Genomic DNA, 13,169 nt, shown 5'->3' on the forward strand with positions numbered 1-13,169 from the left:
AGTGGAAGGAACTCGCCAGAAACAGCCATGGACAGTCCCAATGTACTTTCTGTATTGGATTTGTCCTCATTTTCTTCAGCGCAAGCTCTCTTGGAGCAGGTAACCCCAGCTAATCAGCTGCTCAGAGGATGACAGCCTTAGATATTCCTGCAGGTGAAAGTGGAAACTGCTGGCCGTTGTACTTATTGGCAACTGCGGGAATGTGGGTTAGCACAGTTACACCTGAGAATTAAAACTGTCTTCTGGCTAACTGGGTGTGTGCACAGACTCCTAGTGCAAAGGCTTCCCACAGATGAAGGAATAATTTGCTTTTTTCATTACACTACCTCTCAGTGAGCTCCCAGTGAGCAGGAAAGCAGGGCGATCGTGGCACTGAGAACCACCACCAGCTTGGTGGTTGACATGGACAACCCCCCCAGCCATTAGCACAAGGATGGATATAACTCCTTCTTCACCTCTGAGTATGGCCTGGTCCCCTGGCAGGGTGCTGGGAGCAGCCCTTGGGAATAAGTCACCTGTCCTGTCAAACAGTAGCTATGTCTGCAGCAAGACAGGATGTCGGTGATCAGTTCTGCATACCTGATCCTGAAGTAGTGTCAGCTCGCGTTCCTACCCTGTATGTACTTTAGAGATAGCTCTACCTGCCTGATCAGTTGTAGGCAGGTAGCTTGTCACCTAATGCTGGATCAGCAAGGGGACATGTGTGTGAACAGCCCTTGGGCCTCTGCTGGCAACCTGCTGAGACTCCTGTAGCCACCTTGTGACTGTTCTCACTCACTGACAGGTCACTCTGTGCAACGTTATTTCAACTGTTTGTTATTAATTATTTAATTATGGCCAGTTCTTGATAGGGATTAGACTTTGAGATTTATCAGAAGAGCATAGCCTATGTCTTGTGACAAAATTCAAGATTTGGCTACTGGGCTGTGCGTGGAACTCTTAGGAGTGGGTGCTGAGGTATGTAGCTGTTGCAAGATGGGTTTAAAGCAGAAGCCAGCTGGGTAAACATTTGTGGTTAGTTTTAGGCATTGTCAGTGGGTGCTTCCTTCACTACTTCCTTCAAGAACAAGGTGGTGCCTGTCCATACCTGGACTCCTTTGTCATCCTCTGATACCCCACTGTTCTCCTTCCCCTGCTTTCTGGCTAGTATATCTCCTCTTTCTCCTCTATCAGTTCTCTGATGTTTTCCCTGACCATGGCAGGTTCCTCATCTCTACAGCCTGCCCCAGGCCTCTTGGCAGAAGTGTCAGACTCTGTAGTCCCTGCCTGACACTAGCTAGCCTGTTGCACTGGGGTTCTTTCAATTCAGAAGCAGTCATGTTTAAATAAGGCTGTGAATGTTGTGACACATCTGAATACAGCTCAATGGGGTTGCTCGTACAGGCATAACTCTGCTACTTGTGGTACTCCCCCTCTCTTAATATAAATTAAGACAATCAGATCACATTTTAAATTCCATGGCTAGGACTGGCTGTTGGACCTTTATAAGAGTAAGAAATAGTTGTGTCGCTTTTAATGGTTTTATAGCCCCCCTCTCCTGCAGACCTGTAGCTGCTGCCAAGCAGCGCTGTGTGACTGAAGTGCTAGCCGAGCTTCTGAACAGCTGGGCTTGGCAGAGGTCGGGAGGGTACAGCCAGCCTCAGCAGACAATAGCTGGGGAGCCAGCTCAGGTGGCTGGCCCCCTGGTGCTGCTCCACTCCCAACAGTAAATCACAGTGGGGACTCGATTCAGAGCTGAGAATCAGAAAGATCTTTGGTGCAAAAACTCAGCTGTTCCAAGCACAGGGCAAGCGCGGAGAGGTGGGTTAGAGTGTGGATAGCTGCAGGCTCCTGATCCATCTCCTGATTGCTCTATGGCAAACAAAATGCCTGTTGGGCTCTCTGCTGTGCCACAGTTAGGAAGGCAGAAAGGACTGTGCAAGGGATGCTTCCCCCTGGGGTTGGGCCTGAAAGAGGCTAAAGAAGCTTACGGAGTTGAGCTGGCAGTTAAGGCGGCGAGGATTATCCTCAGCCGAGTTCACTCTCTGTGCTGACGAAGAAGAGAACGCTGCAGATTTTCAGCTCCTACATCTGCTTCTTCCTTAGCAGGATCAATCTGACAGACTGCAGAGATGCACTTTTATTAAGAGCATTGAGTCTTCTTGCCCCATTTGGGTCCCAGAGGCCCAGCCCAGAGGGCAATGTGGTAACACAGTGCAGTGCAGGAGCAGTGCCCAGCAGTCAGTGTCTCTTCTTCAGGGCAGTCTGTGTGCTTGTTCCTGCCCCCAGTAGTTCATGTTTTAGCCTCACCCCAGGGGCTGGCACTGGCCTGGGAGCTGTGCCTGAGACATACAAAGTGAACTGGAGGGCCCTTTTCAAGGTCTGGGCACTCACCAGGCAGCTGGGCACACAGCGTGCAGAGATGCTCAGGAGTGTCACCTGAATCCAGAGAGGAGGTGAAAGATGAGAGCAGAGGTGCCATCTGAGGTTTCCCCTTCTCCTCGCTTGCTCTTAGAATAACTTGACCAACAAGGCAGTAAAACTCCGCAGGAGTCTGGCAGTGAGGCAAGCAGTTGTGAAGGAGAACTGCACAGCCCCAGCCAGGAGCCTATGGGTTAACACTCCAACCACGGGGCTCCAGTCACCCTGGGCTTGCAGGACAGCCCAGCACAGAACAGCCTTCAGATGAGACAAAGTACCTTCTGCCTAGCTGGGGCGCAGATAAAAGATCCCGTGGCATTTCTTGTGAAGCCTGGAGGAGACTGCCAGTGCTGAAGCTGAGCTCTCTCTGCCAACAAACAAAACTGTATTTAAACTCTGAGGCTGTGTGTAGCTATTGTTGGGGACATAATGGCTTCTCTGTTTCCCTGCACAGTCATTGCTCTGCAAAAACGCCACTGGTCTCTTTTAAAAGTAGTTGAGTGTAAATCAAGTTCTAGAACCTGAAAAGAGGTTTCATCCATTTACCTTTTACGGCCCTCGGTTGACATTTGTTTACAGAACAGGACATACAGTGGATTTACACCCTGGTGTGAGCTGCTTTATTTGGAGATGGATATCATTAATGCTCAGACTGAGATTCACAGATATTCACAGGGCTTGGGTAGCATGCATATCTCATTTAAACAGCAGGAGTGGGGGTGAGGTGGAGGGGGCAGTGCTTGCTAATCTCCTCCCTCTGAGAAAAGTTTTGGTTTGGCTGGCCTGGCCTGTTTCCTCCAGTGCTGGCATGCTCGCTGCTCCCTGATCCTGCGGGTGCTGCTGCAAGGTGCCGAGCGCTGCTCTGACTGCTGGGGTTTGCTCCCCTTTGGGCTGTTGAACCTCCGCAGAGGGTTGGCGGATCCACTCTTCACCCACAGTGCCATGGATTAGCTTGTCTCTGAGATGGCAGATGCTTTGGTAAGGTAAAGGGCATCTTGGCTATTGCACAAGTACAGTAGTCACAGTGAAAACCCAAACCTGCACTACACAGGGGGAAGTCGGTCCCTGAAGGCGGTGTGATGAATTTGGGTCTTTTTTGCTAGAACAGTACTGTAATGGCAAAGGAAATGGGTCAAAGACTAGCTGTTCAAGCTGTATGGTCCCAACAAGGTGGCAGGGCAGGCAAGGAGGAAGCTGTTCACTGCCCATAGGTCAGAACTCGCAGAGACCCGCTAAAAAGCAAGGGCTGCAAAGCCGGGAAGAAGTCATCTATACAGCCTCACTGTGCGAGGCTATGAAGTTGGGAGGAAGAGGTCAGCACAGGTGGCTCACCCGGGAAAGCCAGCCTGCCTCCAGGGCCTGGTGCAGTCCTTGACTCCATCACACTACAAAGGAGGCAAAGGGCCTGACAGCTTGTGCTGGAGGGGGGAATCTGGTAAAACATCTCCTATTGGTGCTGCTGACTGGATTTGTGAACTAGATGAAGTCCAACCTGACATTGGGCCCCTGTCCTCCTAAGCCGAGCCGTAACATAAATGCTTGCTGAGCATCTAAAATCCTCAGAGCGTACAGTCACAAAGAGCAATCACTTGTCCTCTCGCTACTGAAAGGTAACAGTAGCAGGACACCTTGCACTTCCCCTCCCCTCTTGATATTCTACTCAAGAACAGGACATCACCCTGATGTAACTGTTAGGGCTAGAATTGGGCCCACACCTCCCCTGGCCACTCCTTCCCAACCCTCCCTTCCATGTGCAGAGCTGTTGACTGTGGGGGGTCAGAGGGGCAAACAGGGGATATGAAGGAAGGTAGGTGTGAAAAGACCACTCTTGTGCCTGATCATCAGTCTGCTCCCTAGTTCCCATGCACCCCAGAAGCAGCAAGGCTGACAATCCTGTCTCTTCCCACAGGAAGATGAAGAAGCGCTGTGTGGTGGCCGGAGTCCTGGCTGCAGCCCTTCTGGGGCTCATCTTGTTCCTGGGACTCTTCTTCGGGCTGCGCTCTGACTCAGGGGACACCCACACTTACAAGAGGGCAGCTGTGGCTACAGATGCAGGGCAGTGCTCTATAATTGGAAGGTACCCGCTAATTGTTCTGTGACTCTCTTAGCTCTGACAGCTCTTGTGCAGGACGAAACTTTTGCTTCCCCGATGACCAGATGCAAGCCCAGCTAATCTCTAATCTCCCAGCAGAAAGAGGAGGCTATAATAAAACCTGAGCTCCTACTGTGCTTGACAAATGTTACTGTAGTTGCTCAAGCCAGCAGAGCCAGCAAGGATTCCCTAGATGCATGAACAAGAGATGCTTTTCAAGCTCCTTTTAAAAATCATTTATCAAGCTGTCCTCCAGTTCTAGATGAAAGTGCTGCAGATTTCAGGCTCCTCAGAGAGTTGTCATTTCTCATGTTTAATGAATGTGTGTGGGATGCCTGTCTCCACATGTACTTGACACATCTCGGGGTTTTCAGTGTAGTTTGGATGTGTCTCTAATCTGGTCTGCACCTAGCCCATGAGGATCTGTTCCCTCGGGTGACAGAAACTCAAAACATCCTGTTCCTGAGGAACCTGTAGACTGGGTGTGGATTAGAGAATCCTTCATAGCTGCTCTGACGGGATGACTCCACTCTCACAGGTAGCTGAGACACTGTAACAGATGCTTTCTCTTCTGCTGCACAGGGACATCCTTCAGCAAGGTGGATCAGCAGTGGATGCTGCAATTGCAGCTCTGCTCTGTGTGGGACTCATGAATGCTCACAGCATGGGTATTGGAGGGGGCCTCTTCTTTACCATCTACAGCAGCACAGGTAAGGGACAGGGCTGTACACATCTGGAACAGTTTGAGAGCTGTTTGTCTAAAGCAGGTAATTTATCCTGCCTGAGAGAAGGTAAAAGACTGACTCTGCCAGTCTCCGGGGAACATGCTGCCCTCAGAGTAAGTGCCAAGAAACTGTCTGGCATTGATCAGACTTCTTCAGCAGAAACCAGGCCTGTGTGTTGAGTCCCTAGCTAAACATCATCTTCCTTGCTCTGTCATTAAAGGAAAAGTGGAAATCATTAATGCAAGAGAGGTGGCTCCAAAAAAAGCATCCCAGGACATGTTTGGGAACAACACACAGCTCTCTCTGAAAGGTATGGCGAAGGCTGCTTCACTGCTTTGGGGGGAGCACATAGCTCCACCGTTATCTGCTACTGACATGTCTAAATTAAGAACAGTTCTTGCACGTGTGCATCTAGAAATGTCCTCCACCTTGCACAATCTGCATCCTGACAAGGAAGCTAAAAATAACGTCCTTTAAACTAGTTGGTCACCTCAGCACTTTCTGCTTTGTGAAAATGTGGGTGAATCCAAAGCACTGAGTACGACCTGTTCCATATTGCTATCTTTCTTTTCCACCTCTTTGAATAAATCTTTGTGGATCAACTTAGTTCCTGTCAGTCCGAGGGTCCTCCCTAAATACCTTTTGCAGTAGCTTCAACTAATGGATCAGGGGCTCCAGAGAAGAAGTAGTAATTTCCTTTCAGGGAAGTATTTACTAATCAAAAATAGAAATAAATACTAACTAGTTCTTTTCATGGTCACTCCTGTAACCAAGGAGGAACTGCACCTTGGAGGGAGTTTGAGAAGTGTGCTGAACTCCTGAGAGATGCTGGTAAAACCAGGATTGAAGCAAACTGCTGCATCACTGTGCAGTGTAGTAACCAATCTTTTGCAATTGTAGTTGAAATGCTGCAACAAAGTTCTTGCTTAAGCCTGTGTCCTCTTACTGAAGCGTGTTCTCCCCTACGGGACTGGAAACTGCAGGTAGCTTCTGTGTCCTGAGCAGCTTTTCTCTTGTACAGAGCCTACTGAGGGGAATGACCCAAACCCTTGAGTTACCACCAAGAGGATTAGGGGTGTTTCAATAGTCCAGAATATGTCGGCAGAAATGTCAGACAGAATAATTCTGTTAGCATCGTACACATAAACCGAGCTGGTCATAGTATGCATTACCCCTGCCTAAAACCAGGGCTGACAGAGAAGCCTGCTCTACCTTTTACTCCAATAATCCTTTTTTTTCCTGCTGTGGAAGACTAATATATTCCTTATCTGCTCCAGGAGGACTGTCCATTGCTGTTCCAGGAGAAATCCGTGGGTATGAACTGGCTCACAAACGTCATGGCAAACTGGCATGGAAAGACCTCTTTCTGCCCAGCATCAAGTTGGCGAGAGAAGGATTCCCTGTTGGGAAAGGCCTTGCAGCAGCCATCAAATCAAGAGAGAATTCAATTGAAAGCAATCCCTCACTGTGGTAGGTAGAACAGTCTCACTGTGGTACACAGAGCAGCTGCTGCTCTGTGCAGAGACATGCGGGGAAACTGCACCCTAGTTGACAAGTCTCTGTGTAATGTAGCGTCTGTGAGGAGTCTGCCTCCCTCCAGTGACTGCACTCGCTGTACCTGCTGATGTTATTCCAGCTATCTGAAGGTGCTAAATCATGTGCCCAGTTTTAGGAAGGTTCAGTCCTGGCCTTTAAAGGGAGATAAATTCTGCTGTTAAAGTCTGTTTGTCTGAGCAAAGACAAAATTAGAGTACCTGCTGGGATTCATCTGTCGGATGGCAATGTATTTTCTGAATCCCCAGCTTTTCCTATGCTGTAAGTGCACCAAGCTAATCTTACCTGCATTTGGACCAATTGCAGAGTCTCCTTGAACATCTCGTCTGCTCTCAGGCAGTGGGAATTTGGGTCATCTCTTACTCTGCAGTCAGCTTTTCTCAAGCAATGCCTCTGACCATCCACTTCTAGCAATGACTATGAGCATGAAGGGTTTTAAATGCTCCTCCACTTCTTCTTACTGTCAAGCCCTTACTCTCAGTGTCTATGTCCAGCCCCACTGGAGATCATGCTTAATTCTCTCTTTTCCTTAAAATCTCTGCCAGCTGCAGGTCGATTTCCAGTCCAGTTGGGATGTACAGCCTGGGCCTATCTCCTGTACTTCCACCTGGCAGGTCCACAGCAGCACATTCATGATCCAGGGAGCTAGAGAGGAAACTGTCTACCTCAAAGTGCTCTGGCAAACAGGGATCGAAACGCGTTCTCCTGGACTCACTGGAAGCTTTGAGCCTCATAGCTTCATAGTCTGTGCTCTGAACTGAACTGCTTGAGTTCAAGGGCTATGGCCCCTCGTGGGCCTCTCGAGGCAGTTGTTGGCCCCTTGGGCAGGTAGGGAGGGTGGCCTGCCTTGGTGAAAAAGATCGGCACTCCCTCCTGCAGGCTTCACTGAGTAAATCCCGAGCAATGTGGAATCCCAGGTCAGACACCACTGTTCACTTTTATGTCCCAGTGCAAGATATTGGGACCCCTGGGGCATGGTTGGGCAGTTTCTCTTCTCTCCAAGAAGCCTCTAGCATGAACACTCAAATACTGTGTTGGCTGGTACAGGTACACAGAGTTTTGAACTTGTCTCTCAGATCTGATCTTCTCAATCTCCTTTCTCTGTTAGCGAAGTGTTCTGCAAAGGAGGGAAAATTCTGCGTGAGGGCGATATCATCAAGATGCCTAAACTAGCCAACACATACGAGACTATAGCCAGTGAAGGACCTGATGCCTTTTACACAGGAAGCCTGGCAAAACAGATCATCGACGACATCCGCAGTGTAGGTGAGACACAGGACATCTGTCCAAAACAGCACGAGTGACAGCATCCAGGGAGGAGCCGGTGACCTGCAGAAGCCTTGGAAGCAGGTCAAGCCTGCTGCCTGAAAAGCTGCCTCTGAGATCTGTGGCAACAGGACACCCAAGAGAAGCCGTTAGTGCTTTAATGGATGCTGTTGAAACTCAGTCAGAAATGGATATATATACACTGTGCATTTCTGTACCGCATAGTCTAGCAAGTCTGTGCGGTTTTGGATACAGCCTAGTACACACATACTGTTTACAGAGCCTGAATCCAACAAGTTTCCACTTAAAACGTTACATACGTGGTCCTGTAAACTCTGAGTTTGTTTAATCTCTCGATGCCACTAGATGGTAGTAGCATCCTATCCTTGCTAGCTAGCTAGCTCTGGTTAACTTCAGTCCACCTCGTGTGAACGAGTCATTTACTGGCTCTGTTTGTGATGGCTCATTACTGTCTTCCCCCTTCTGATAAGAAAGGCAACGGAACATACAAGTTATTCTGCCTGTGGCGTAGCACAAAGCATCTGCACCCAAAAGCTGCATCCTCCTCCTGTAAACAGGGCTCTTTTTGTCACCTGACATTGCTGGTGTCCTTTGTAAAAAAAAAAAAAAAAAAAAAAAAAACCAAAAAAACAAAACAAAAACCAGAAAAACCCCCAAAAAACCAAAAACCAAAAAAAAAAAACCCCCAGATTTTTGGCTGCCATAGATCACCCCAACTCCAAGTTTGGGCTGTCTGAGCCTCAGCTGGATTTATCAAGGAATAAATACATCTCCCACGCACCCATCTTTGCTCTCTTTACCTTGCAGTTTTTCAGATTTGACTGTGTTCCCTCCTGTCCTTGCTGCGATGCATGGCGATGGAGTATTACCTCCTCTTCCCACCAGAGATCACGTAATCCCACATCTATAGTTTCTTTCTCTTTTCCAGGGGGCATTGTCACACTGGATGACCTGCGGGAATACAATGCAACAGTGATCGAAGACCCCATAGAGGTCACGCTTGGGGAGTTCACCCTCTACACGCCTAGCGCGCCTCTCAGCGGCCCCGTGCTAGCCCTCATTTTCAACATCCTGAAAGGTGAGTGCCGCTGGGCGGGGCCTTAGGGCCGCGGGAGCTGGTCTAGCTCCAAAGACAATGCTGCTTTTGTGCCCTTTTCATTTTGGGAGCTAGGCCTCCCTTGCTAGCCCTCCAGCAGGGGAAGTCTAAGTCCCCAGGAGGGACCAGAGATGCTGAAACGTCCATCTTCTGCTGTAAACTCAGGGATGTCACCTTCCTACTTGAAACACACATGAGAGGAAGAATATGCTTCTGACTGGGGCGCTTTCCTGGTACCTGCATGGGTGCAAACTAACTCCTGGAAAACAACTCTGCAAGTACAAATCCTTCTGATGCCTTCCACAGTGCTCAAAACTAGCAGAGCTCCCATGTTCTCCGTGCGGAGGACAGTCCAGTGACTGCACCTCTGTAGAGACTGGGCTTCAAGATGACACCATTGCACACAGGTTTCTTAGCAGTCTGTTGACCCTGTATGTTACTTGGTGTTCACAGTTGTTTGTCTTCTGTTGCCAGGGTACAATTTCTCTGCCAACAGCATCAAAACCATGGATGCGAAAGGTCTGACTTACCACCGCATTGTGGAGGCCTTTCGCTTTGCCTATGCCAAGAGGACTTTACTGGGGGATCCAAAATTTGTCAACATTACAGAGGTACCTGGCAAAAGCCTTTTTTTTTTCTGCCACACCAAGGCTAACTGGAACTTGGCTTAAAGTTCTTGGGTGACTAAACTTTGTCAGGGATGCTCCGTGCCACCTGCTATTGACATGCACTGAAATATCTCTCAATCTACTCATGAAATCTCATGCGACTCATGGCTGAGCTGTCAGGGCTATAAATGGAAGACTCCTTCCCGCTGTAAGGAAGAGCAAACTCCTCAATTCACCAGGTGTGCTTGAGTATGTTTAGGGCGAACCCTCCCTGTTTCCATAGTGTTTGAAGCTTTAGTCACTAGATGACAGTCCCAGCATCCTTGTGGCTCTCTAACCACAGTCCTGCCTGTAGTAAATGGACCAACGGATGGGGAGGGGTGAGGCAGGAACTCTGCCTTTCCCAGCTTCACACTTCGTGCTTTTACTTCTGTGACTCTCCAAAAGCAGCAGGATCTGAGCCCCGCCCAGCTTGATGGACACGAATTTGCCACCTACTGAGCAATGATGAGAGCTTGCCTTTGTCTAGTCCTCTCAGCCCAATTCCTCTCCTCTTACCTCTGAAGCAAGTGTAACACTGCTTGCCCACACCTTAGAGCAGTGCTGAGGACAGCCTTCCGTAGCTCTACAATAATGGATGCTGATTCACTTCCTTCACAAAGGGGTGCACTGGAGCTGCTGCTTCTGTGACTTTCTTAAAATGCTCTCTGGTACAATAGCCATCTTGCAAGAAGGAAGGCCCTTGCTGGGCAACTAGAGCCTCACTGCTGGGATTTGCCACTCTTCTGTGGTCTGAAGTATTGGATATCAGCCTCATAACTTCAAGTTTCTTAATCTGCTGAGTAACTGCATTGGGTTTCTCTGACAGGCGATCAGAAACATGACGTCCGAGTTCTTTGCGGATAGTCTCCGGAGGAAAATCACAGACAACACTTCCCATCCAGTTGACTACTATGAGCCAGTATATTACACTGGAGATAATGCCGGTACATCCCACCTCTCCATTGTGGCTGATGATGGCAGTGCTGTGTCCGCCACCAGCACCATCAACCAATAGTATGAGTTCAGACATTACTTCCATGTAGGCCTTTGCCGTCTTCCTAGTGGTGGTTCTGTGGTTGGTATAAAACATCACTGAAGTGTCATCTCTCTAGCGGGCTAGCGTTGGGTAGCACTGTTGATGGGCACTTCTGCTGAGCTTACAGGTCAGTTGCAACACCGAGGCCTGTGCGATTGGGTCAGCAGAAAAGATGTGTCCTCTCTCACGTTGGGTTTAGCCACCACGAAAACATTCACTGCATCTGGATCTTCTCATAAGCAGTGGATTCACTGCCAGCTCTCACTTCCCAGGCTTCTGGAAGGAATTTGGCCTAATACAGCTGGCCTGGAAGTGCAGTGTTTGGCTCAAGGAGCTGTGTTCTGCTTGTATGGACTGAAGCTGGGGGGATGAAGGTCTTTTTGTCCATAGAAAATGCCTCCAGCTTGACACATCTAAGCAAAACCCCAATCACTCGCAAATACGCCAGACTTTTTGCTGTCTGCCTCTGAAGGGAGAGCAGTGCTGCCCAGCTGCGGGGGGAGCTGGTTGAACTGAGCTGCTGGGGGGGTTTTCCCTCGGGGTCCTTGCAGGGGAGCTATACCGCAGGGCTCTGGGCTGCCTTTCCTTGTGTAGCTGCGTAAGGACAGCATGTCCTTTACAACAGGAGGGAGTGGAGCTCAAATCCAATCAAATCCCAGGTTTCACATCACAGCAATTCACCTGAAGCTATTCATGGATTTGACATGTCTGCCCCAACTTGTTTTGTCTAGCTTTGGCTCTGATGTACGATCCAACGTGAGTGGAATCCTATTTAATGATGAGATGGATGACTTCAGCTCACCTCACATAGTCAATGGATTTGGGATCCCTCCTTCACCAGCAAATTTCATAGCTCCAGGTAGCTGTAAACTGCCTTCCTGACTCAGTCGTTTGGCTGTATGTGGCACACTAATGCTGCAGTGCCTGCAAGGTAGGCTGCAGCACGTCTGCCGTCAGGCACAGGTCTGGGGCTTTCTGCAGAGGACGGGGATGAAAGCGAGTCACCTGGCATCCCTCTCAAAACCACACAACTGCTGCCCCTGGTGCGCCCTGAAGGAGGAGAAGCTGCCTAAAGAAAAACTCTCGTGTATGCATGCCTCCTTCCAGAAATCCTTTCCCAGTGAGCTCAGTACATGTCAAATGGAATTATTTGGAGCTGCGAAAGATTGCTTTGAACTGATTTAAGAGGGATGGAGGCAGCAGTAGGAGTTGACTGCAAAGTGTTAGATAGCACTGTCCAGCCTTCTCCCTGTGCTGCCTTGGAGACTGCAGGGCAGCTCTGGATAGGCCCAGTTCACATACCTAACCCCAACAGCCTGCCTGCCCCACCACCGCTTCCCGCAGACCCATCTCATTGCTGCTAAAGCAGGCTGGGACTCTGCTGCTCTCCTGCACCCCATGCTTTGGAGATGGGCAGGGAAGGGAAAGGACAGGGAGGGAAGTCCCATGATGTATGGGCGGCAGAGCTGCATCACAGGCAGCCCCAGCTGGGACCAGACTGTGGAAGAAGACACCTTCAGCCTCTGCGTGAAGGACCAGGGTTAAGCTTTGCATTGCAGGAGCAAGAGTGAAATGGATACTGGAGGCAGTGGGATCCCCAAGGGCTGAACGAGCATGGGAACTGAGTGAGGAAGGTCAATACTGAGGGTCAGGGTTTACACATGGAGCAGGAGATGGCAGTTTGTAAGCTGCAGGTGGAAAGCTGAACCTCTGTTGCATCTCTGTCCCCAACAGGCAAACAGCCGATGTCCTCTATGTGCCCGTCCATCTTGGTGGATAAAACAAAAAAGGTCAGGATGGTTGTTGGTGCTTCTGGAGGAACAAAAATAACCACAGCTACAGCACTGGTATGTGATGATATGGGCAAATTGGGGACAAGACTGAGGCAAAACAAGGTGGGGGAGAAGCAGTGTTTGGGGTTAGGGGCTCAAGTTTCCACACATGAGGTGACCGTGGCAGTGGCTCCCTGCTGTGCGACGGGGTCCTAAAAGGGAGGTTCCTGCCTGGCCTTCTGAGGGCAGACCTCCGACACCACCTCCTGCCAGAGCGACAAAGGGTCTTGTATTAAATTCCTTCCTTCAGTGACTCCAGGTCTTTTCCTTTGGCAAGTTGTTCTTACCACGTGTGGAATATTTGTGACTTCAGTTCAGCTTTGGCGTCTGTTCTCTGGATCTCCACAAACTAGTTTTTTATGTAGTTTAGAGCTGTTCCCTTTCAACATCCTAAACTTTGAATGAAAGTCACACAGAGAAGCTAAATAAGAACTTAGGCTAGGCACGGTGTCAGTCCCTCCGACCGGCAGGCTGACTGTGAGCCGCCGTGGCAGCCC

General features: G+C 49.5%; 1 protein-coding gene across 2 annotated transcripts in view; it reads left to right on the plus strand.

Moving 5' to 3' along the window:
- The first annotated feature begins 4,313 nt into the window (after positions 1 to 4,313).
- The window catches only part of GGT1 (gamma-glutamyltransferase 1), a 10,280-nt gene continuing 1,424 nt past the window's right edge, over positions 4,314 to 13,169 (plus strand). The window contains exons 1-11 of one of the 2 annotated variants that reach the window (XM_010136364.1): positions 4,314 to 4,477; positions 5,075 to 5,202; positions 5,332 to 5,334; positions 5,438 to 5,527; positions 6,495 to 6,687; positions 7,880 to 8,037; positions 8,987 to 9,136; positions 9,629 to 9,765; positions 10,631 to 10,818; positions 11,572 to 11,699; positions 12,575 to 12,687. In XM_010136364.1, coding sequence (XP_010134666.1) covers positions 4,314 to 4,477; positions 5,075 to 5,202; positions 5,332 to 5,334; positions 5,438 to 5,527; positions 6,495 to 6,687; positions 7,880 to 8,037; positions 8,987 to 9,136; positions 9,629 to 9,765; positions 10,631 to 10,818; positions 11,572 to 11,699; positions 12,575 to 12,687 — 1,452 coding nt within the window. The remainder of the gene's footprint in view (positions 4,478 to 5,074; positions 5,203 to 5,331; positions 5,335 to 5,437; positions 5,528 to 6,494; positions 6,688 to 7,879; positions 8,038 to 8,986; positions 9,137 to 9,628; positions 9,766 to 10,630; positions 10,819 to 11,571; positions 11,700 to 12,574; positions 12,688 to 13,169) is intronic. The other variant, XM_010136365.1, reaches the window with a different exon arrangement.

Source organism: Buceros rhinoceros, unplaced genomic scaffold (assembly GCF_000710305.1).
Source record: "Buceros rhinoceros silvestris isolate BGI_N320 unplaced genomic scaffold, ASM71030v1 scaffold13015, whole genome shotgun sequence".
NCBI lineage: Eukaryota > Metazoa > Chordata > Aves > Bucerotiformes > Bucerotidae > Buceros > Buceros rhinoceros.